The following is a 26,572-nucleotide window of genomic DNA, read 5'->3' as shown; positions in this document are numbered from 1 at the left end:
ATCTCAGGAGACAAACTATCCACTGACATTTGCTATAAACTCACTGACTCCCACAGCTATGTAAAATACATCTCTTCCCATAATTTATTCTCTAGAATGCCATCACTGTCTCCCAGTTGCTCCATTTCTGCCACATTTGTCCTCTAAGATAAGCCTTTCCATCCCAGGACATCTGAAATGTCCTCTTTTTTAAAGAGAGGCAACTTCATTTCTACTGATGCTCTCTCTAACATTTCCCTTGTTTCTCAGACTTCGACTCTCAATACCATCCCCTCCCCCACAAACAGAACAGAGATAGAAGTCGGCAGGTGCTCACCTTTTTTCTCGACTATCCTCTGCATCCAGCACATCATCCATCGTCATATCTGCCAGGTGCAATGGAATCCCACCACTAGACACACCTTCCTCTCCCCACCTCTTTGCACCATCTGCCCCTTTCCGCTCTCTCTGTGACTTCCTGTTTTGCTTATCCTAAACTCCCCTCCCTGACTACCGGGAGTTACAACACTTGTTCTTGCACTTCCTCCCTCACCACTATATTAGGACTTAAGCAGTCCTTCCAAGTGAGGCAAAGATTCACGTGTGCCTCCTCCAACCTCCTTTATCCCATTCAGTGCACCTGAAGTGGAGATCGGCGAGACTAAGCCCACTTTGTAGCTCTGGTTCAGCGTTTACTTCTCTTCCTTGAAATCATTCTTGTGGATCTCTAATACATCTTTTTCTCGAAAATGTGTCTCTCAGAACTCCAGTTGTAGCACAGTCAGTGTTTTATAAATGTTCATACAAGGAATTGCAAATGCTGGTTTTACAGAGAGCTGGAGTAACTCAGCAGGTCAAGCAGCATCTATGGAAAACATGGATAGTGGACATTTTGGTTCAGGACCCTTTAGCCTAATTGTGGTAGTGAGAGAAGAAAGCTGAGAAAAGATATTTGGGGCCAGTCAAAGCCTGGCAAGTGATAGGTGGATGGATACAAGTGAGGGGGGTTGTTATTGGCAGATGGGTGGACAAAGGCCAGAGATGAGGAGAATGCCAAAGGCTGGAAGATAAGGAGAGGAGAAAATTATGAAGTGCAAAGAAGGGATATAGGTGGAAGGGGACAGGGAGGAAGGGTATAGGGAGGCAGGATAGTGGGAGAATTGGGTTGGCATCTGGGTGTGACACAAAGAAGAGAGGGGGGGGGAATGTTTATTCTGTGCTTCTGTTTTAAACAGCCAGGATCCAGTAAGCTTCTAATTTTTGACCATTTTCTTCACCTGCTCCACTAATCTCAACCAACATTGAACGTGTATCCATAGAACTCGCTGTTCCTTTACCCCTTTAGAATTGTGCCCACTAGTTTATATTGCTTATTCTTCTGAAGTATAACACTTCACATTTTTCCTACATTAAAGTTCAACTGCCTTGATTCCGCTTATTCCACCAGCCTGTTGTCCTCCACTTGAACCCGACTACTTCTGAAATATTCTCCCAGAATCTATTTTTCTATCATAATTTTGACTTCTGTTTTGAAATAATTAAATTTCATTTTCCCAGCGAATAAGTGTAAAGGTGCATAAGATTTAAATCACAAGAATTTAGTATGTGTTTTGTGCATTTAAAATTTATTCCATGCTCCTCTGTTTTTCATGACTTGTTAAATTGCTGTTAATTTTTATCAAGCAAATGTTAGAGCATATTATGTAGAGTGACATAGATAGCAGAATGTGAGCATATGATGCTTGCTCCAACTGTTCTGTGTTGGTGCTTTGTTATTTCCATATGCAGTCCTCCTAATCCATGAGGCCTGTTTATTCAGTTCTAGCTCTGGCAATGCAGTTCACAGGTTTATAGCCCTCCAGGGAATACAAGTTTCTTTGCTCTGTCCTAAATCTGTTGTATCTCATTTGCAACTATGTGAAATCAGTAGTGTTCAGCAGTCAACATTTTCTAAAGCATTTTCTAAATCTCTTTGATGCAAGTTTTATGCACAGAATATTGGTGCCTGGAACGCGTTGCAGGAGTGGTGGTGGAGGCCAATACAATAAGAGGCTTTTGGTTAGGCACATAGGTATGCAAGGAATGGATGGATATGGTTCACGTGCAGGCGGAAGAGATGGGTTTAACTTGCCATCAAGTTTGGCGTGGACATTGTGGACCGAAGGTCCTGTTCCTTTGCTATACTGATCTGTGTTCTACTGACAATGAAATAGAAAATTGCAAATTTCACCTTATTTAGTGAGTAATGGACAAACCAGGCAACTCCCCATCTGTCAGTTTCACTGAATGGTTGGACATGTGGGAAGACTGAGCTGACAACCTTATGTTTGGCATCAAACCCTTCAAGAACTAAAGCGCAGACTGACTGGGAATTCATGATGGCAGTGGAATCCCCCAAGTTCATGGAGCATCGCACTTGCCGTCAATACAGTGCCATGAAACACTGATGAGGCTTCATTGTGCCCAGAAACATGAATGAATTAATTAATTAATAAGTTTATTGGCCAAGTATGTGCATATACAAGGAATATGCCTTGGTGCTCCACTCACAAATGACAACACAAACATACAGTTAACAATTGAGAATAAAGCATAGACACATGAAAACAATAAAGATATAACATTACGGTCTAAACATGCGGGTGAAAATAAACCAGAACAAAACAGAGACTACAGACTTTGGTTATTGAGTACAACTACTATTTTTCGTGGGAAAAAAAGCTGTTTTTATGTCTGGCTGTGGCGGCTTTGAAAGTCTGGAGTCGCCTTCCAGGGGGAAGTGCTTCATAGATTTTGTGGCCAGGGTAAGAGGGGCCAGAGATGATCTTGCCCGCTCGCTTCCTGGCCCTTGCAGTGTACAGTTCATCAATGGGGGGAAGGTTGCAGCCAACAACCTTCTCAGCTGATCGAACGATCCGTTGCAGTCTCCAGATATCGTGCTTGGTGGCTGAGCCAAACCAGACCATGATGGAGAAGGTGAGGACGGACTCAATGATAGCAGTATAGAATTGGACCATCATTGCCTGTGGCAGATTGTGTTTCCTCAGTTGCCGCAGGAAGTACATCCTCTGTTGATGTATGGTAGATGGGGTGGCTTTCAGTATGGCAACTATGATCCTCAACCCCTCCCTACCATTCTGCTGGCCAATGTACAGTCCCTAAAAAATTAAGTTGAGGACTTCAGTGAAAGGCTGCTTTATCAAAGAGAGATGTGTTCTGAAGAATACCATCCGAGTGTTCCCCAACCAGGCGCTTGGATGAACCAGGTGATCTGCATTTTTCTGAAGATCAGATCTTGGGCATTAAAGTCTTGCGACACAGATTCAAGTAAGAAGTTCAGATAGGACCTCGATAAGACCATCAAAAAGGCTAAAAGGGACTTTTGACCGAAACTGGAGGATGAGGGACGTTCGGCAGCCACGGCAGGGCCTGCACGCCATCACTTCTGGCAAGGTGAAACCAAGTGGCAGCTTGAGCAACATTGAGGTATCACTCCTGGATGAGCTCAATGCGTTCTACACCTGCTTTGAAAGGGAGAACGCTGAGGTGCCTTCTTGTCCTCCAACCCTGATGGTATTGCAATCTCAGCCATTGAGGCTGACGTCAGAGGATTCTTCAGGAAGGTGAACCCTTGGAAAAGATGTGAACCTGATGGTGTACCTGGTTGTGTTCTCAAAACCTGTGTGGACCCAACTGACTGGGGTTTTTTGCAGACATCTTCAACCTCTCATACTGAGGTCTAAGGTTCTCACCTTCTTTAAAAGGCCATCAATAATACCAGTGCACCTGAAGAGTAAGGTGACATGCCTCAATGATTACTGACCATCTGAGGGTAAACCCAAGGAGCTGATTGTTGACTTTAGAAGAGGAAGCCTGAGGATCCACTAACCTTCCTTCATCGATGCTTCTGCGGTAGAGGGAGTCAACAACTTCAGGTTCCTGGGCGTGCATATGTCTGACGATCTGTACTGGACCCGGCATATTCATGTGATCATAAGGAAAACCAATCAACTGCTCTATTTGCTTAGAAGTGTGAGGAGACTTGGTATATCAACGAATACTTTCTTGAACTCTCTTGAACTACTGCATGTGTACGGTCAAGAGCATATTGCATCACGGTAACTCGAATGTCCAGGAAGGAAGGAGATTACAAAAAGTGATGAACACTGCCTGGTCCATCGGCATATTAGCCTCCCCACCATCCAAGGGATCTATAGGCCCCCAGCATCATCAAGGAGCCACACCAACTTGGTCATGCTCTCATTTCACTCCTGCCATCAGGAAGAATGTACAGGAGTCTAAAAACTGTGACGTCCAGGTTCAAGAACAGCTTCTTCTCAACAACCGTCAGGCTATTGGGCGCTACAACCTCCAACTGAACTTCGAACTGCGATCTGTCTTGGTTGCACTAGGGACTTTGGATTTTGTATTTATTTTTTTATTCGTTGATTTTTTGTTTGTTTATTATGTTATTTATTGAGTACTGTGTGTACAAACCTGTTGTGGTGCGGCAAGTGCCAATTTCATTGTTCTGTTTCGTAATATGACAATTAAAGTTCTTGACTGACAATACCAGCAGCAAAAATTTGGCTGAATCCTTTAAAAACAATCTACTTCATCTTTACGAGAGCCGCATAGCCAAAGTGAATTATTATTTTTTATTTTTTGCTTCATTGGTGATTAATAATTATATTACCATGTTCTATTTTCTTTTATGGCATTTTTGCTGTGATCAGGGTCCTAGATGTGTATCTTTACTCTCCAGGCAGGTAGTAGCCTGTAACTTACACAGCTGGGTAGCTTCAATTTCCTGTAAAATGCATGCATTTAATGTTTATTGAGACTTTGTGGCTCTATTCAGTGAAGGAGACTGAAAGGTCAATGCAATATTCATATTTTGCCATGGAGCATAAATAGTCCCAGGTGATATCATGCCAGCAATTTTGGTGATGTTTCTCTCAAAACAAATAGCTATCTGTGTTGCAATGGACTTTGAATGGTAGAGTTATTTATGGAAGTAAAATGTTGATGATGAATCACTGGCCTACTTTATAACAGGTAAATTATTGAGCCAATACGTCAGTATAGATTGTTTTAGACACAAGGAACTGCAGATGCTAGAATCTTACATTGAACACAAAGTGCTGGAGTAACTCAGCGGGCCAGGCAACATCTCTGAAGGACATAGACAGGCGACGTTTCGGGTTGTGGCCCTTCTTCAGTTACTCCAGCATTTTGTGTTCTATACTAGTGTAGATTATTTTTATTTTATGGATTATGCTTTATTTACAAAAGAGTAGCAAACATGTTAGGAGAGTCAACTAAAAGATGTCCTAGTTGCATTTTTAAAATTGCCGTTTTGGTCCTGATAGTGACTTGAATTGAATTGTGAGAGAATGCCATGCCTTTTATTAGTTTACTGGGATGAATGACAACAGGAGAGGATGGTAGAGGTGGTGAGTGCATAATCTTGAGGGACAACCTGAAGGCATGTAAACTCGGGAAGAACATAGTGGAAAGAGTACAAAATGCAATGAGATGAAAGAAGGGGTTGTGATAGGGCCATCTCTGACTTGAAAGAGAATAAGTAAAATAAAACAAGAGGATAGGAAGTTGTCAGAGGAAGATTTGCAACAATGATAAGAGGGACACACCAAAAACTATAAAGTATTGCCCGAGTATGTCGTTGGGTTGCTTGGTGCCAAATTTTGTAATCATTCCTGCGAAGCACTTTGGAATGAGTTACTTTGTTGAAGGACCAACAAATGTTCAGGGTTTGTTGTTGTTAAAACAGAGTTGAGGACATTAAGACCACTGAATATAAAAATAAGAATTAGATACTTGCCCTCTTGCACAGTTAACTCCATGTTAACTCTTTTTCTTTTTTCCATTCTCCATCTGAGTATAGGAGCAAAGAGGTCCTTCTGCAGTTGTACAGGGCCCTAGTGAGACCGCACCTGGAGTACTGTGTGCAGTTTTGGTCTCCAAATTTGAGGAAGGATATTCTTGCTATTGAGGGCGTGCAGCGCAGGTTTACTAGGTTAATTCCCGGAATGGTGGGACTGTCATATGTTGAAAGACTGGAGCAACTAGGTTTGTATACACTGGAATTTAGAAGAATGAGAGGGGATCTTATCGAAACGTATAAGATTATTAAGGGGTTGGACACGTTAGAGGCAGGAAACATGTTCCCAATGTTGGGGGAGTCCAGAACCAGGGGCCACAGTTTAAGAATAAGGGGTAGGCCATTTAGAACAGAGATGAGGAAAAACTTTTTTAGTCAGAGAGTTGTGAATCTGTGGAATTCTCTGCCTCAGAGGGCAGTGGAGGCCAATTCTCTGAATACATTCAAGAGAGAGCTAGATAGAGCTCTTAAGGATAGCGGAGTCAGGGGGTATGGGGAGAAGGCAGGAATGGGGTACTGATTGAGAATGATCAGCCATGATCACATTGAATGGCGGTGCTGGCTCGAAGGGCCGAATAGCCTACTCCTGCACCTATTGTCTATTGTCTATTGTCTATTTCTATACCAAACAACCGTATCACCAGCGGCTTAACCTGGCTCATTAAGACCGATGTCTGAATAATACACTAAATGCATTTCATATACTAAACAGCGCATTTACTTTCTTAAGCATCATTGAAGATTTGGTATGCCTACGAAGATTGCCTCGAACTTCTTCAGATGCGCTATAGAATGTATTTTGACGGGATGCCTCTCATCCTTGTATGGCAACTGGTCTGCTCTTAACTGCCTGAACCTGCAGAGTGGTGAACACAGCCCAGTCCATCTCAGGCTCGACATTTCCTTCTATCCAGTCGCCTTCATAGTGCATCGCATTAGAAAGGCTGGACGTATCATTAAGGGTGTCTGCCACCCTGTCCCTTCTCTTTGCTCCCTTCGACCTTCTAGGAGAACTTAAAGGAGATTGAAAGCTTGGATATGCAAGGCTTAAGAACAGCTTCTTCCTCACCGCTGTCTGACTCCTGGACCAATCACCTTTTTCACCCCCATTCCCGGAAGTCCTATCATGTATTATTACTCTCAACTCTTCCTCGTTTTTACACTTTAGCTTTTTTTTTGCATTATTTAACATTGCACCACAATCTTTGCACATTCTGGTGGGCCAGGTCATGAACAGTGAAGAGATGGGAGTATGGAAAGGAAATAGAGAGCTTAAAGTCATAGAGTGATACAGCGTGGAAACAGGCTCTTCGGCCCAACTTGCCCACACCAGCCAACATGTCCCAGCTACACAAGTCCCACCTGGCTGTCTTTGGCCCATATCCCTCCAAACCTGTCCTACCCATGTACCTGTCTAACTGTTTCTTAAACATTGGGATAGTCCCTGCCTCAACTACCTCCTCTGGCAGCTTGATTCATACCTCCACCGTCCTTTGTGTGAAATGTTACCCCTCAGATTCCTATTAAATCTTTTCCCCTTCGCTTTAAACCTATGTCCTCTGGTCCAGGATTTACCAATTCTGGGCAAGAGATTCTGGCAATCTAACCGATCTATTCCTCTCGTGATTTTATAAAAGCTTATTTCCATTGTGTCAATTCAACAACCCCAATATGAGCAAAGTGAAAGAGCTGGTCATCAATTTTAGGAACCATATTGGAGTACCCACCCTAGTCTGCATCCATGGTGTTGAAGTGGAGATGGTCAAGAGCTTCATGTTCCTGGTTACACATATCACCAACAATTAATCCTGGTCCAACCACATTGAAGCTACGGCCAAGGAAGCAGAACAATGCCTCTACTTCCAGAAGACAAAGGAAACTTGGCCTGTCCCAAATACTCTTACCAATTTCTACAGACACACCAGGGAAAGTTTTTTAGTTTTTTTTTAGTTTTAGAGATATAGTGCGGAAACAGGCCCTTCGGCCCACTGAGCCCGCACCGACCAGCGATCCCCACACATCAGCACTGTCCTACACACACTATGGACAATTTACATATACACCAAGCCAATTAACCTACATACCTGTACGTCTTTGGACTGTGGGAGGAAACCGAAGATCTCGGAGAAAACCCACACGGTCACGGGGAGAACGTACAAACTCCGTACTGACAGCATCCGTAGTCGGGATCGAACCCAGGTCTCTGGTGCTGCAAGCACTGTAAGGCAGCAGCTCTACCGCTGCGCCACCGTGGCCGCACTATCCAGCGGAAAGCATCCTATCTGGATACATCCAGGCCTTGTATGGCAACTGGTCTGCCCAAGGCCGCAGGAAACTGCAAAACATCATGGCCGCAGCCCAGTCCATAATTCTATGCAAGGTCAACGCCCTCCTCCCCTACTTCCCGTCGACTCCATCTACACTGGGCATTGCCTCAGAATAGGTTTAAGGTGCGGGGTGGGGGGGAGATTTAATAGGAAATTGAGGGCAACTTTTTTAAACACAGGGTGGTAGGTATATGGAACGAGATGCCAGAAGAAGTAATTGAGGCAGGTACCATCACAACTTTTAAGAAACATTTGGACATGTACTTAGATAGAATAGGTTTAGAGGGATATGAGCCAAATACAGGCAGGTGGGACTAGTGTAGATGGGGCATGTTGGTCGGCATGAGCAAATTGGGCCAAAGGGCCTGTTTCCACGCTGTATGACTCTATGATTCTTTGACTCCCTAAAAGTAACCATCATAATCAAGGAGCACCCACACCCTGGTCATTCTCTCTTCTTCCCTATCCTGTCGGTCAGAAGACAGAAAAACTTGAATGCACGCATCACCAGATTCAAGAGCAGCTTCTTGCCGCTGTTGTCAGGCTCTTTAATGAACCTCTAATATACTAAGGCTGTGTTTCTGATCTCCAGTCTCTCACATAGTGGCACTGTGACATTGGCTTTTTTAAAGAGCATCCTCGGGAAAATAATGGGATAAGGATAAATTGCTTGAGCATGGTTTATGCCGCGGTTCTTTGGGGAAAATTTTTCAAGCTTACTCTTAGAGTGAGAATAAAAGAATTTATACTAAAGGTGACACTTACAATCCTTACAACATGTAGTTCTTGGAAAAAGGTGAAATGGGGGGATGAAATTTAAGTAATCCCACTTCTTTCTGTCTGATTTTAGCTGTCTGTCTCTCTAACGCACAGTGAAAAGCAGCATTTCTTACAGCAGTGGGGCTCCCTGATAGCATTTTATTGAAATGATGTTTCAACAACATGGAGTGCAGCTGGTTCACATGCTCGTTGATACTACATATGTTATATGATCTGACCTCAGATTAAAGATTGACTTGGGAACTTTTAAACTGTGACACAGTAATTATGTTTACTTGTACAATTCTGAGTGAGAATGCTGATCTTTACCCTTGAATCTCGGAGCAAGAATGCAGATTACTTGATCGTCTGCAAGTTCCAAACTGGCCGGTCATAGACTCGTGTTGCACGGAACCAGACCCTTCTTCCCAATTTTTCCAGGCCATCCAAGATGCCCATGTAAATTAATCCCATTTGCCTGCATTAGTCCAATATACCTCTCACCCTTTTCTATCTATGCATGTGTCCAAAGGTCTTTTAAAAATTGTATTGTAGCTATCTCAATCACTTTCTCTGGCAGCTGATTCTACATTGCCGCTACACTGTTGGAAACAGACAATGTGTTCTCACCTTATTATGCTCCTCCTGAATTTATGGGACACACGTCAGTCTCCAATGGTCCAAGAATTAAAGTCCTAGCCTGGCCAATCTCTCCCTGTGAACCAGGCACTTGAGTCATGGAAACATTCTTGTAAACCTTTGTTGCACTTTTTCCAGCTTAATGCAGTCTAACAAAAACTACACCTTGCCAACATCTCATCCAACTCACCACAGAAGGCTGTCAAGGCCAAGTCAATAGATATTTTTTAAACAGAGATAGATAGATTCTTGATTCGTATGGGTGTCAGGGGTTATGGGAGAAGGTAGGAGAATGGGGTTAAGAGGGAGAGATAGATCAGCCACGATTGAATGGCAGAGCAGACTTTATGGGTCGAATGGCCTATTTCTGCTCCTATCACTTATGACAACTTGAACATAATGCCCCATCTCCTCTACTCAGTATCCTGACTGAGGAGGCCAGTGTGAAATATGTCACTTTCACTGCCCTGTGTGCTGCCATTTTCAGGGAATAATGTACTCCTGGATCCCACTGTCCTACAACATTTCCCAGTTCCCATCCCTTTCACTGTGAAAGTCTTTCCTTGATTTGCCTTCCCCAAACACACCATCTCGCAATTGTCTAAATCAAACACTATTTATCCATTCCTCAGCCCTTCTTCCCCACTGATCAGGATCCCTCCGTTCAACCACCTTCACTGTTTACAATGCCACCGATTTTAGGTCATTTGCAAACTTACTAAGCATGTCCTGTATATTCTCAGCCATATCATTTGAATAGATGGCAAACAGCATTGGGCCCAGCACCAATCCCAGTGGCACACCACTGTTCAAGGGCTTCCAGATGGAAAGACAACTTTCTGCCGTCACCGTCATTAAGCCAGTGATGCATCCAATCAGTTACCTGGATCCCATGTGATCTAACATTCCAGTCCAGCTTACCATGCGAGAGGTCGAATGGAAATGGAAAGTATACAGTTAATGGCAAGACACTGAACAGCATTGATGTACAGAGTCCTAGCCTGGCCAATATATCCTGATAAATCAGGCCCTTGAGTCACAGAAGGATTCTTGTAAACCATCGTGCACTCTTTCCAGCTTAATGATCTCTTTGCTATAGCGGGGCATAAGACCGTGAATGGCAGGGTTCTGGGAAGCATTGTAGAACAGTGGGATCTAAGTCCACTTGGATCATCAAGTAGATAGTGGTAAAGAAGGCATATGGTATACTTGACTTAATTGTTTGGGGCATTGCATAATAGAGTCAGGGAGTCTTGTTGCAGCTTTCTAGGATTTTGGTTTGACCGCATTTGGGGTAATGTGTGCAGTTCTAGTCGTCTCATTACAGGAAGGGTGAGGAGACTTTGGAAAGGGTGCAGAAGAGGATTACCAGATTGCTGCCTGGATTAGAGGGTATTAGTTTAAGGAGAGGTTGGATAAACTTGGCTTATTTTCTCTGGAGTGGCGGAGACTGAAGGAAGACCTGATAGAAGTACATAAAATTGCGTGGGCAGCCAACTTCTTTATACCAGGGAGGAAATGTCACATACTAGTGGACAGAGCTTTAAGGTGAACGGGGCAAAATCAAATGTGTGTGGCAAGGTTTTTTTACACAGAGTTCCCTGGGGTGGTGGTAAAGGCAGTTCTGATGCTGGCATGTTATGAGCTTTAGGATAGGCACATAGATGTACAAGGGATGGAGGGATATGGATCATATGTGGGCAAAGGAGGTTACTTTAACTTGGCACCATGTTCGGCACGGAAATTGTGGACCGAAGGACCTGTTCCTGGGCTGTAGTGATCCACGTTCTAACATCTCCTCTTTGGTAATTTGTATATAGTCCAAGACATCACAGGTCATGTACCTCAGTTCCTTAGCATCCATGTGCTTCTCCAAAGTAAAAACTGATGAGAGATGTTCATAATCTCTCCCATCTCCTGTGGCTCCACACAAAGATGGTCATACGATCTTTAAAAGGATCAATTCTTTTCTTCGCCAGCCTTTACTCATAATATACCTGGATAATTGTTGGGGGGTTCCTCCTGACGTTGCCATGGAGGTCGAATGTCATCAGTCTGAAGTGTCCCAGTCCACCACAGTACTGTTCTGCCATTGCATCTTAGTTTTTTTGTTTAAATGACTTTATTCTGAATGTTGCATTTGGAAAAAAATTACAGTCGCTGATGCTTAGTTGATTGATGTTTATAAAAAGTTTTCACCAAGCAATTTTCACTGAAAACTTTTTCCTTGCTGTGGGCATTTACTTCAACATCAGTGACGTTTGCTGAGGTCTTTTAATTTGAGCAAAAGCATAAAACCATCAGTATTCTGAATCTTCTCATCTTGTTCTACGAAGTGAAAATGACACAAACCGATTATTTATCATGTCAATCTGATACTATCATTTAAAGTATAAATATTTTTTGCAATGTGTTTGAAGAGCTTTTTTAAAATCTGAAAACTGAAAGCCAGCTGGCCAAGTCACATCTATACTTAAAGAATTTTCTGCAAGCTTAATTACTGTAAATTTTACTTTGACAGGAGGAGGTTTCCTAATACCTTCCCCCATCATAAAGGACCCTTTCAGCCTTCCCTTGATTGAACCTTCTTTGCAGTTCATATATGAGAAGGTCATAGTAGGGCATCTCCTTAACAAAAACTAAAAGGAAAGTCTGTATTATAAAGCGCTGTTTATACTACTGTTCTTAGATTACTGTGTCGGCTATGGCAGTGATTATATAGCAAGAAGAAATTAAATAACAAATTTTTGAAGCTCAAACAGAATAGAAGATTCTGATTTACTTTTAAATTACATACTGCATTTTATCAACATTGGATTGTGTGGCATGTGGAAAATGGGCTCTGTGGGATCGCAGCCTTTGTTGGTAAGTCAACCAAAAAAAGCTGTTGAAAGCAACATTCTTGTGTCCAAACAGCAACATTTTAAGCTGAAATGGTAAAAAAAAAACTTTCCAGCACCATTCGCTGAAGTAATTTGTTCTGAACAGCACAGATGATTTATGAATGCTTGCAATGTGCACCTCTTTGCAATATTTCAGCACGATATTAAATAGATTGTGTGAAAAGAATATGCAAGCGCTCAAACAGTTGGGCAGCTTTCAAACGGGTTTAAAGCTTTCAAACGGGTTTTAAAAAGCAAATTATGTTGCTGAGACACTGACTGTTCAAATATATTCAGTGAAATGTAAAACCAGATGTGGATGCTACATTACTGGAATGTATCTCATATTTTACATACAAATTTCAGATATGATCTGCATCATTTGTAGATATGATCTGCATCTAAAAATACCTTGCAATTGCAGAGAATTTTCTCGTTTATGGAAGAATGAACTTCAAGCCTTTATTGACTCATGAAGCAGTAGAATAAAGATGTCGTGGTCCTATCCCACAAAGGTTGCTAAATTACACACTTTCCTATTTTTAAAACGCAATGAGGACCAAATGTAATACATACTTACATGAATTTCTTTACAATGGGTAGCTTCTACCCATTTACTTTAATGTTTCCCAATATCTGAGAGGGGAATTGGCTGTGATATCACCTTAAACAGTGGCAGTATTTCAGCTTCTCTGAGATTCATGTTAGTTTTTAACGTCGCAGCTGGAACCAATGAACCACCTGAAGCTACTTTATTTTTCAAAGATTCGAGTTATTTTTGTGCTGCAGTGAAGAAATTATACTGCCTCATAACTCTTGTCGATTGGCAGGAATCTTTTAATTGTCTCTCATCCAAGAAAGTCAGTGCATTAATTCTAAGTGGTGAAATCCAAGGGAAAGGAATGTAAATGCATGAATTCCTGATGATGCTAGAACATATATTTAACTGTTCACAGAGAAACATGTGAAACACTGTATATATTCTTGATTAGTACGGGTGTCAGAGGTTATGGGGAGAAGGCAGGAGAATGGGGTTAGGAGGGAGAGATAGATCAGCCATGATTGAATGGCGGAGTAGACTTGATGGGCTAAATGGCCTATTTCTACTCCTATCTCTTATGCTATTCTGCAATTCTTTTGAAGTAACAGAACGTTTTTGCTTGAGGTGATTGTTCCAAACTAACAGTGTTCAGTGTTTTCATTATAAGCAAGTGCGGCTGCGTAATATCCATGTTAAATCTCCCTGAAAGTGCAAGTGATTTTGGCCTTGAATCCTGTTGTGGAATCCACAATATCATTGAAATGTACTCTGTTTCGTGTAACAAAATCCTTTGGATTTTGGAAACTCCTAATGGTTATAAAATTCCTGCCATTCTGCCTGAGAATATTTGGAAAAATGTGAAATGAGGTGATCTGACAATGAACAGAGTTCGCTTTCTATAAAAGCAGCCGTGTTAAATTACCCTTCAGAGAGCTGGAATGTGAATAACACAGAACAGACTTGGCTTTGTCACTTAATTTTACAACAGAGTTATGGGGAATACTGTAAAGGATAATCACCGCCAATCCATAAGTCTCATGCTGGTGGAACTTTAAAGAAAAAAGTTTGACTCTGTTTTCTTCCTAATGTTGTAACCAAAGATTCATTGATTCGTGCGTTATAAAGAGACATTTTGTTAAGCTAATTTGAATCCTGGCCAATTCTAAAGGGGCTTTACCTTCAATGGAGAGTGCTGTGCTCAGTTATCTCAACATTACACCCAAATATTTATGGTAGCAGGATTTAGACTCTAAACGTATGGTTTCCATTTTCACTTTATCCATTTTTCTCACAATCTATGTGCAGGAAGGAACTGCAGATGCCAGTTTACTCACAAGATAGACACAAAATGCTGAAATAACTCAGCGGATCAGGCACCTCTCTGGTGAAAAGGAATAGGTGACATTTCGGGACTCTTCGTCAGTCTGAAGAAGAGTCTCGAACTGAAACGTCACCTATTCAATTTCTCCAGAGGTACTGCCTGACCCACTGAGTTATTCCAGCATTTTGTGTCTTTCTCATAGTTTGTATTCAAATATTTTTCTCATACGAACTTTAACACAAGCATGTTAGATTCTCGCTTTTGTTAATTTTACTCTAATTTGGTTTGCGGGGACTCTTTCAACTAATGCCAAATAGTTCATTCTCCCTTGGTGGTGCACCACTGAAGAAAGAGCAAACTAGTGCAGCGTGAATATATATGATGATCTTGGTGTTTGCTCCTTGTCACATTTGGTTCAAAGATGTTGCCCGATTTAATTTGTGAGGACCATGAGTGTTCCCAGGCTAATTGATTGCCACAGATATGCATGATTTTGCACTACTCTGATAACTGCCTGTATAATCTCAGCAAGGGGTCACTGAGTAATAATCAAGAAGGGAATGCAGGCTATTAATTTCTCCAATCTCACTTGGAGACGCTGAGACAAATTATAGACGTTAGGAAGGACCTTCGCGGAGATCAACAAATTCCACATGGATCGAGAGTTAAACCCAGGATTGTTCGGATCAGTAACATATTTCATTATGCATTGTAGCCATCTGGTCAAAACAATTGTTCAAGCTTAAATGGGCCAAATTAATTACAGCTAAAATTGTTGGCAATTCTGCTGTGTTTACTTCATAGTGTGATCCCCCCCCCCCCCCCACCACCAAAAGTTATTCCATTAATTTCTCTTTTTGTACCCAGGTTGTTTTTACATTCACGGAGAGTTGTGGAAATATGCATTAACATATTAAAGTCTTAAATTGCTGCATCTGATTCTTAAACACCAAGCGCTCGTTCCATATCAGCATGGGAAAACCTTTCGCTGTCAGGCAGGCAAAATAACCAATTCCAGATGGCCAGCCTCTTTTAATAGACACTGTAGTTTCAATAATCTCATGTATCCTGCACTGCAGATGGCTGCCTCATGATAGTGTTTTTAGTTTTCTTTTGTTGAGCCTCTGCTAAGTATTTGGAGTGAAGGATAGAAATGTATGGACTATCAGGACACTCAGCGCCAAATACCCGGTTTCAATCCTAACTACTGGTGCTGTCTGTACGGAGTTTGTACATTCTCGGGGTGTACGGGGTGTTTGCTGGTCGGTGTGGACTCAGTTGGCCGAAGGGCCAGTTTCCGTGCTATATCTCTAATGTAAAGGTGAAAAGAGGCAATCTGTCTCACGATAGAACAATCTTCAGCAGATAACTTCAGCAGTTATTAAACTTGGGTAACCAGCCGTGAACTCGAGAACTGCTGTTAATAAAGCTAAGAGCTGTTTTACTTTATACTTCAACATTCAAAGTGCCCTCTGGTGACTTTGTGCTGCCAAGACAGAGTATGGGCAAAAGTCAGCTATCGAGGCTCAAATCCCAAACAAACACTTGTTTATTTTAAAAAGAAGATATAAAAAGGAGATATAATGAGCTGGATGAACACAGTGGGTCAGGTAGTATATCTAGAGAACACGGATAGGTGCGTTTTGGGCCCTTCTTCAGAATGATTGTTGTATGGAGGTGAAAGCTGGAAGAGAGCTGAATGCAGTACAAAGCCAGGCAATTGATAAGTGTATACAGATGAGGAGGGTTTTAATTGGCAATGGGAAGAAGACAAACGGCTGTGAGATAAAGAGAGAACAGGTGTGAAATGTGAAGCCCGAGGAAGGGATATAAGTGGAAGGGGACGGAAGAGGAAAATGGGGTGGGCATGATAGTGGAGAATTGGGTGAGCATCCTGTTGGGGAACAGGGAAGGGAGGATGAAAAAGTTGGGTGGGGGGGGGGGAATTGTTGGTCAGTTACAGCCCCCTCCATCGACTCCTTTAAGTCCAGGCTCAAAACCTATTTCTACTCCCTAGCGTTTGAGGCTCATTGAGGAGGCGCTGTGAACTGTTTTGTATGTGCTGTTATGTTTGCGTGCTACTGTATGTTTCATTTTTTTTTCCTTAGTACCTAATCAGATGTCATGCACTTTGGTCAACGTGGGTTGTTTTTAAATGTGCTATACAAATAAAATTTGACTTGACTTGACTTAAAATTGGAGAATTCAATGTTCATATTTTTAGTGTTCCTCCAATTTGTGTGTGGCCACATTCTGGCAATGGAGGGGGTTTCCTTTTGACTTTATTTTACTGTTTTGGCCGTAAACTAACACGTAATATCAACTTTGTGGGTAGGCGTTCATTTCTGTGATTGTAATGCCTTTTGAATTTCTTATTCTCTTACTCCAGTTTTAAAGTGGGATTTACAATTGCAGCAAATGCCAGGATGTATTCGAGCCTTGTCTCGTTCGATCACTTGCGGAAGCTGAAAAGGTCAGGTTGTCTCAGCAGATCTGGAAGTAATGAGTTTTTGCTTGAACCCCAAAATAATAGACACAAGATAAAAAGCCATCTGCAGTACAGCCACTAAAGAATCAGCATACAATTTTAACAAAGAAAAAGCTTTACAACACAATTGCAGCATCTTATCCGGTTGTGTAACTGTAGTGTCGTTTTGTACGGTAGTCGTTTGTTTCTTCGGGCCTTGAAGATGTGTGTGCAGATGGTTAGGATTCTAGTTCAGCTGTGGAGTTCGGCACCTCCACTGAAACTGAAGCTTCCAGCATCCAACAAATCCAACAATTAGTGGACAATTTAAGCCTGACTGCAGGGAAACCTGCTGCCACCTGTGATCAAAGAGACAAAACCAAGAGATTACTGCATGGATTTCTGACGACGTGTAATCCCATATGCACTTTGAACAGAGGCCTTGTCTCGTGAATCATCTCTCGACACTCTGCCTTGATTCTTAATCAATGAACTATTTTTAATCTACCGTTCTGAATTTTAGAGACAGCTTTTGTTTTCCTCTCAAGTCTCCCAGGCGAGCAAAATAACTCCTATTTTCTGCGCAAGTAAGTGGTTCCTTAAGTTCTTCTCTCCCTCCCCCCTCCCCCCCCCCCCCCCCCCCCCCACCGTCCCATCTTTCTTTCACTTCCATGAACAACAACAAACAAATCTTCCTCTAGAATGTCATTTAAAGCATTAGTGATCTGCCTCATCCATTTTCATCTCTTTCTAATTCAGAAAATATCATTATTGTTTACTCTTCAACCTATCCACTCGTGTTTTCCAACCTTCAACTCCACAATAATTAAGCTTATTTATTGCTCTTTCGAACACCAATTTAAATTCCAATACAGCTCCCTCCCCTTGAACGTTCTCTCATTGACCTCTTCCAACCTCTTCCAAAATCTGATCATTGATCCTGATTAGCTGGTCTCTTAATTTTAAGTTTTGTTCATCCATGGTTCCTATCTGTCAAATTGACACTTAATTTGATATTCAATGTTGCAACAGCTTGCGATAAAAGCCTTGACTAACATTCCCTTTAACTGTGATTGTAGTACATCGTCTGTCATTGTCTTTTCTGTGAAAGGGGCTGAGCATAGTCACCCTCTAAAGTGCTGGATATAAAGTGCTGGAGTCACTCAGCAGGTCAGGCAGCATCTCTGGAGAACGTGGATTGGTGACGTTTCTTGTCCCGACCTGAAACGTCACCTATCCATGTTCGCCAGAGATGCTGCCTGACCTGCTGAGTTACTGCAGTACTTTGTGCCCCTTTTGTGTATTAACCTGCATCTGCAGTTCTTTGTTTCTATGTCCTCTACTGTTTCATGACTTTGAATTGGAATTGGTTGTACAAATCTTGTTTGGTTCCATTCTTGACTCTTCAATTCACAAATCCGACAATGGTTATAAAGTAGAGATTGACAGTGGTTGACATTAATCTAATATTTCAGAAGGCTTTTGATTAAGTACCAAATGGTGGCAAGATTATAGAGTTCAGGGGGAAATGTCGCTAACTGGCAACCAGTTGGGCTCGGGTCAGAAAGCAGAGAGGGAGCAAAGAAAGGATAGCCAGTCACAATGGAAGAAAGTAGGTAATTGTGTCTCTTAGGGATCAGCTCTGGGACCACTGCTGTTCAAATTGCATTAATGATATGATCATAAATGAATTTCATCTGAAGAAGGGTCCCACGTAAAATGTCATCTATCTATATTCTCCGGAGATGCTGCCTGACCTACTGAGTTACTCCAGCACTTTGCGTCCTTTTTTGTAAACCAGCGTCTGCAGTTCCTTGTTTCTGCATGAATGATTTAGACTTTGGAATTAAAAACAGTGACTACATTTTTGCATTTAGAACATATTGCGGGGAAAATTCAACACAGAGGATGATTGGAGCTAACTAGTCACAGACATTCATTGGCAAATGAAGATTAATATAGACAAATGTGAAATAGCATCTTTTAGTAGGAAGGGTGGTCACCTTTTGCTCAGAAGGTTTGAGTGTAATACTGTAGATCTTGCAGTACAAATACTCTACAATTTCCATCACAGGTTAACAAGGCCATAATGAAAGCAAACCAAATAGAAGTTTTTTTATCCTCTCTGGAATTAATATGCAAGGGGGTTATGCTAAACCAGTAATGAATGTTGGTCATTCAATATTTAAAGTATTGCTTCGAGTTCTGTTTGCCATGTTCTCCTCAACATATGATGAGTGTTTGGCGGCTCTGGGCCTCTACTCGCTGGAGTTTAGAAGGATGAGGGGGGACCTCATTGAAACTTACCAAATAATGAAAGGCCTGGATAGAGTAGATATGGAGAGAATGTTTCTACTAGTAAGAGAGTTTAGGACCAGACATTATAGCCTCATAATTAAAAGACGTTCCTTTAGGAAGGTGATGAGGAGGAATTTATTTAATCCCGATGGTGGTGAATCTGTGGAATTCATTGCCACGAAAGGCTGTGGGGGCCAAATCGAGGGATATTTTTAAGGCAGAGATGGACAGATTCTTGATTAGTACGGGTGTCAGGTGTTATGGGGAGAAGACAGGAGAATGGGGTTAAGAGAGAGAGAGAGAGATCCGCCATAATTAAATGGTGTAGTAGACTTGATGGGCCGAATGGCTCCTATCACTTATGAACCTGATTATAACAATGATATTGAGAGACTGCAGAGAGATTTGTAAGGATGGTTTCAGAAATGAGAAGACGTGCACATCAGGAAAAGGTGAACATCGTGGGTCTCTATTCTCTTTAGGAAAAAAGGCTGTGTGACCAAATACGAGACCTTCAATATTATAACCACAAAATTCAATAGAGAATTTAGCCGAAACATTTCTACACAGAGTGGTGAGAATTTAGAACTCCTAAATTCAAGAGGGTGTGGTTGAGGTGATGAATATAGATTAATTTAAAGGGAGACTTGATAAACAAGGGCGCAGCGATAGAGTTGCTGCCTTACAGCGTTTGAAGGGCCGGAGATCCGGGTTCGATCTCGCTTATGGGTGCTGTCTGTAGGAGTTTGTACGTTCTCCCCCTGACCGCGTGTGTTTTCTACAAGATCTTCGGTTTCCTCCCACACTTCAAAGATATACAGGTTTGTAGGTAAATTGGCTTGGGAAAAGTGTAAATTGTCCATAGTGATGGTATTAACGTGCGGGAATAGCTGGTCAGTGTGGACTTGGTGGGCCGAAGGGCCTGTTTCTGTGCTGTATCTTTAAATTAAACTAAAAAAAGAGTTAAACTAAACTAAACAAGAAGAAATGAATACATTTAGATGAGTAAAGGTGAGTCTATAACTGCTGGCAGGGACATTTTGGGCCAAATGGCCTGTTTCAGTGCTTTATACACTGGAATCCTGCTTTACTAATTATGTCGGGAGCAATTGTTTGATTTCATGTCACACACCATTACTTTCAGAGTAACTGTAGTATTTTTCTTTAAGCTCTCATCATTAGGAGCAAAATTATCTGAGACATTGGCTCAATTACTTGCTGTATATAGTTTCCTGTCACTTGTCTCAAATTCTTCACTAATCAACTCACTCTCCCTGTCATTGCCCCAGGGTTAAAACTAATCAGAATTCAAAAGCAAAATACTGCAGATGCCAGAAGTCTGAACCGAAGCAGCATATGTTCAAGATACTCAGCAAATCAGGCAACACCTGCGGAAAGAGAAACAGAATTGGGGTTCTGATGAAGGGCCATTAGCAGAAAACCCCAACAGCCTGTCCAACCTCGAAATGAAATCACAAAGCACATCACATTTATTTCCCCGAGAATGGCTCAAATTTAACATTTTCACTCTTGTGTATAAATACTGTATTTACAAATTATAAATACTGTGTATAAATACCCCATTCTTCAGAGTTCTGTCCCTCTAAACCATTTTCCCATATTATCTTTTAATCTTCCAGATATCCCAACCTTTGCCATCTCAATCATCCAGAATTCTCTTCCCAAACCATTCAGCTGTGCCACCTTGACCAGTTATGCACTTTCCCCAGCGTTTTATCTGCCTCTTAAGATATCCTTAATTCGCTTGACACCTACATTCCTTGAGCTTCAGTGACATATTTAGGAAAATTTACTGTACTGAGAAATCTATATTTCTCTTAAATATAAATTGATACGGTGTACCAGCTTCCATTTTAAGTTCCGCTGCTTTAAGACAGTAAAATAGAATGTTAATTCCATGTTGCTGTCATCTGACTGAAAGTACAAATTGTATAGAGTTTTTGGATAGTTATTAGTGTTATATAAAAACATAGAAACATAGAAAATAGGTGCAGGAGGAGGCCATTTGGCCCTTCGAGCCAGCGAGTCGGCATTCATGGCTGATCATCCACAATCAGTAACCTGTGCCTGCCTTCTCCCCATATCCCTTGATTCCTCTAGCCCCTAGAGCTCTATCTAATTCTCTTTTGAATTCATCCAGTGAATTGGCTTCCACTGCCTTCTGTGGCAGAGAATTCCACAAATTCACAACTCTCTGGGTGAAAAAATTTCTTCTCACCTCAGTTTTAAATGGCCTCCCCTTTATTCTTAGACTGTGGCTCCTGGTTCTGGACTCCCCCAACATTGGGAACATTTTTCCTGCATCTAGCTTGTCCAGTCCTTTTATAATTTTATACGTCTCTATAAGATCCCCTCTCATCCTTCTAAACTCCAGTGAATACCACCCCAGTCTTTCCAATCTTTCATCATATGACAGTCCCGCCATCCCAGGGATTAACCTCGTGAACCTACGCTGCACTGCCTCAATAGCAAGGACGTCCTTCCTCAAATTAGGAGATCAAAACTGCACACAATACTCCAGATGTGGTCTCACCAGGGCCCTATACAACTGCAGAAGGACCTCTTTACTCCTATACTCAAATCCTCTCGTTATGAAGGCCAACTTGCCATTAGCTTTCTTCACTGCCTGCTGTACCTGCACGCTTAATTTCAGTGACTGGTGTACAAGGACACCAAGGTCTCGTTGCACTTCCCCTTTACCTAATCTGACACCATTGAGATAATAATCTGCCTCTTTGTTTTTGTCGCCAAAGTGGATAACTTCACATTTATCTACATTATACTGCATTTGCCATGCATCTGCTCACTCACTCAACCTATCCAAGTCATCCTGCAATCTCCTAACGTCCTCTTCGCAGTTCACACTGCCACCCAGCTTTGTGTCATCTGCAAACTTGCCAGTGTTACTTCTAATTCCATCATCCAAATCATTAATATATATTGTAAATAGTTGTGGCCCCAGCACCAAGCCTTGCGGCACTCCATTCGCCACTGCCTGCCATTCTGAAAAGGACCCGTTTATTCCTACTCTTTGCTTCTTGTCTGCCAACCAATTCTCTTATCCATGTCGATACCCTACCCCCAATACCATGTGCTCTAATTTTGCTTACCAATCTCCCATGTGGGATCTTATCAAAGGCTTTCTGAAAGTCTATATACACTACATCTACTGGCTCTCCTTCATCCATTTTACTTGTCACATCCTCAAAAAATTCCAGAAGATTAGTCAAGCAGGATTTCCCCTTCATAAATCCATGCTGACTTGGACCAGTCCTTTCACTGCTATCCAAATGCGCCGTTATTACCTCTTTAATAATTGACTCCAGCATCTTTCCCACCACTGATGTCAGGCTAACTGGTCTCTAATTCCCCATTTTCTCTCTCGCTCCTTTCTTGAAAAGTGGGATAACATTAGCTACCCTCCAATCCACAGGAACTGATCCTGAATCAATTGAACATTGGAAAATGATCACCAATGTGTCCACGATTTCAAGAGGTACCTCTTTGAGTACCCTGGGATGCAGACCATCAGGCCCTGGGGATTTATCAGCCTTCAGTCCCATCAGTCTATCCAATACTATTTCTCGTCTAATGCACATTTCTTTCAGTTCCTCTGTCACCCTAGATCCTCCATCCTCTAGTACATCTGGGAGATTGTTTGTGTCTTCCTCGGTGAAGACCGATCCGAAGTACCTGTTCAACTTTTCTGCCATTTCCTTGTTACCCATAATAATTTCATCCGTTTCTGTCTTCAAGGAACCCACATTTGGCTTTACTCTTTTTCTCTTAACATACCTAAAGAAGCTTTTACTGTCCTTCTTTATATTCTTGGCCAGCTTCCCCTCGTACTTCATCTTTTCAGCACGTATTGCCCGATTTGTAACCATCTGCAGTCCTTTGAAATTTACACAATCTTCTGGCCTCTCCGCTGCTCTTTGCTATGTTATACATCTTTTCTTTTAGTTTAATTCCATCCCTAACTTCCCTTGTCAGTCACAGTTGCCTCTTACTCCCCTTAGAATCTTTCTTCCTCTTTGGAATGAAATGATCCTGCATTTTCCGGATTATGGTCAGAAATTCCTGCCATTGCTGTTCCACCCTCATTTTGTGTTGCACGAAACTTTCAGTATAGCGAACAGAGATGGGATTTCTATCATTAGCTCGGTCGGCATGTGTTTACTTATGAGCTGTATAATTTTGGAACTTTTCCTTCTCACATATTACGAAGTAAAACACTTGCTTTGTTGAATTATGCTGAGACAGCTGTGTAATGTTTGATGTTTCAGCCTGAAGAATTAGTTTCCAGTTCCCATACATTCAAGAACAAGGCTTTCAAGAAACCAAAAACCTGCAGCATCTGCAAACAACTCATCACCAGCAACCAAGGCCTTTCATGCAGGGGTAAGTGTCCAAGTTGCAATATTACTGATCTGTAGTGTTCCTCAACAATTTAAAGTTTTTTTCTATTTTAGCATGTTTTAACTTTGTCAACTGTGATACAAGCACACCACCTGCAAGTGGCAGTAAGATGATGTGTCCTACTTTCCAGAATATTTTTGATGTTAGTAAGATCTTTGAAGGAAATCATTTTCAACTGAGTGGAATTCACGTGACTAAGTAGAGCACAACCAAAGGAACAAACCTTTAAAGACCAAGTGAATGAAATACAAAGTCAAAAAGGTCAAATGATAAATAAAGTGAGGCAAAAGGCTTGACAGTTCTGCATAGGATTCTTATTCCTCTATACTTTTTCATTTTTTTAAAATCCTTTTTTCTGTAGCTGAGTTTTCTTTCTTTTGGAATCTGAAATTCTTCATGACTTTCTTCACATCTCTCTTTTGCATTCTATTGCTGGGGCTTAGATTACCCACTTACGTAACTGTTTGTTTAGGTATCTCTATTGATAGCTTCATCCTGTAACTATACCTGCTTTCTGATGACGTGTAATATGAATCGTTGGTTCATTGCCATGCAGGGCATTTCTGTTTTCAAAAGATGATGCCAGACGCCACAGTGAATGTGCCAGTGGTGCTTGCTTCAGGGTGCGTGCTATGCTTTTGTGGATTTGGTCAGCAGAAAAATAAACATTTGCTTGATGTTCACATGACATATGCATGGCAGTGTATTGCTTAAGAGGCAGTGTATTGTTTAAGAGCTACTTGTGAGATTTATAACAATTTAACATAGCAACTCTTGCAACAGATGTTGACTTGAGGTTTCAATGTTTATAGGGGAGGGGTCTGGCATTTCCTCTCCCACCATTCATTGATGGACCAAAGCCATTCCCCCAAAATATGACCAACTATTACTAGTATCAGAGGAATAAACAACGCATGGCCGCAGTGCCAAAAATAAGAACCCCAGATGAAGCCCACCTTATGTGGAGTAGACTTTCTTCCCAGCATGTCTCAGCATCTTCAACAATAAAATGCCTATTTCTGAGGCATCGCAATGAGCGACCAGAAAATAGTGGGATTGTGGATTTACTTGACTGAAGCACACAAGGTTCAAGGAAAGCTCGTCATCCTTGCATTTATTTTGTGATGTTCTTGCTTACCAAGTGTATCGGGTTGGCTTGTCAGTGACACCGTGCTCCAAATGTCCTATTTTTGTTGTTTATTTTAGATTAGTTTATTGTCACGTGTGACAGTGTGACACATGGGAAAGGTACGGTGAAAAGCTTTTGTTGCGTGCTAACCTGTCAGCAGAAAGACTGAACGTGATTACAGCCGAGCCATTTATTGTGTGTAATTATATGATAAGGAAATAATGTTTTGTGCATGATTCTAGGTAAGAGTGTGTCATGGTGACGCATAGGGCAGCATGATGGCACAGCAGTAGAGTTGTTGCAGTATAGCGCCAGATACACAGGTTTGATCCTGACAATTGGTGCTGTGTGCATGGAGCTTGTACGTTCTCCCCGTGACTGCGTGGATTTTCTCCAGGTGCTCTGTTTAGACAATAGACAATAGACAATAGGTGCAGGAGTAGGCCATTCAGCCCTTCGAGCCAGCACCGCCATTCAATGCGATCATGGCTGATCACTCTCAATCAGTACCCCGTTCCTGCCTTCTCCCCATACCCCACTCACACAACCTGTCCAAGTCACCCTGCAGCCTTATTGCATCTTCCTCACAATTCACACTACCTCCCAGCTTAGTATCATCTGCAAATTTGCTAATGGTACTTTTAATCCCTTCGTCTAAGTTTACCTCTCACACTCCAAAAATGTACAGATTTGTAGGTTAATTGGCTTTGGTAAAGATTGTAAATTATCCTTAGTGTATAGGATAGTGCTAGTGTATAGGGATCGTGGTTGGTGCGGACCCAGTGGGCTGAAGGGCCTGTTTACACTCTGTATTTCTAAACTAAGTACAAAATGGGCGGCACGGAGGCGCAGCGGTAGAGTTGCTGCCTTACAGCGAATGCAGCGCCTGAGACTCAGGTTCGATCTTGACTACGGGCGCCGTCTGTACGGAGTTTGTACGTTCTCCCCGTGACCTGCGTGGGTTTTCTCCGAGATCTTCGGTTTCCTCCCACACTCCAAAGACGTACAGGTATGTAGGTTAATTGACTGGGTAAAATGTAAAAATTGTCCCTAGTGTGTGTAGGATAGTGGTAACGTGCCGGGATCGCTGGGCGGCGCGGACTCGGTGGGCCGAAGGGCCTGTTTCCGTAGTGTATCTCTAAATCTAAAAAAGTTCTTTGATAGCAAGGAAGCACCAACTGTGGTTTTATCCTAATTCTCATTAGTATCCAGAAACCTGCTATGTTCAGTGGTGGCAGAACTAGACAGATTCATGGTGGAGCTTTGCTTGAGTTGTCTTTGAATAGGACTTCCTAAGGCAAAATTACTCAGCTAACCTGTCCCTATCTTCTTCTTTTGTGTCCATCATCCATGTTTCAAATGTTGCTTCACTGTCATCGTCCATCCTGAAAAGGGCGCAAGCTTCCCACGACAATCAGTTGGAGCCATCACTTGTACAATAGATGGTGGTAGCAGAATTAGCTCAGGACACTTCTAGTTTCCAGCCCCGCGACGTGGACGCTTCTGCCACGGGGCCACCTGCCCCCTTGACTCAGTACCACTCTCTGTCAATAAACACCTACAATGAGACCCTGGAAAGGTATGAGAGTCAGTGGTTTGTGCATTGATCAGAACAGGGCTGGCGTGGAAGCTAGTTATCCTCAACTCCAAGTTATCCTATTCGGCAGAGAAAAGTTTGATTGAAATTAGAATGCCGAATTGTGGTGCTTCCCCAGCAGCAGATTGGCGGTAATGCCATTTCTCAAAGCTGATTGGAGATCAAACCTGCAAGCGAATGCATTTGTATTCTTCAACCGATCCCACCTTCCTGGTTTTAGATTTTTTAGTTTATTGTCACATGTACCGAGGTACAGTGAAAAGCTTTTGTTTCATGCGATCCAGTCAG

At 42.0% G+C, this 26,572-nt stretch overlaps 1 protein-coding gene across 3 annotated transcripts in view; it reads left to right on the top strand.

The window, feature by feature from the left end:
• tns3 (tensin 3) overlaps positions 1-26,572 on the top strand; it is a 374,519-nt gene that overhangs the window by 120,984 nt on the left and 226,963 nt on the right. For all 3 annotated transcript variants that reach the window (XM_078418541.1, XM_078418534.1, XM_078418548.1), the window contains exon 2: positions 23,426-23,540. In XM_078418541.1, coding sequence (XP_078274667.1) covers positions 23,426-23,540 — 115 coding nt within the window. The remainder of the gene's footprint in view (positions 1-23,425; positions 23,541-26,572) is intronic.

The sequence above is a fragment of the Rhinoraja longicauda genome, chromosome 2, assembly GCF_053455715.1.
Source record: "Rhinoraja longicauda isolate Sanriku21f chromosome 2, sRhiLon1.1, whole genome shotgun sequence".
Lineage (NCBI taxonomy): Eukaryota > Metazoa > Chordata > Chondrichthyes > Rajiformes > Arhynchobatidae > Rhinoraja > Rhinoraja longicauda.
The sequence above is the reverse complement of the archived record's forward strand: the minus strand, read 5'-3'. Positions and strand labels throughout refer to the sequence as shown.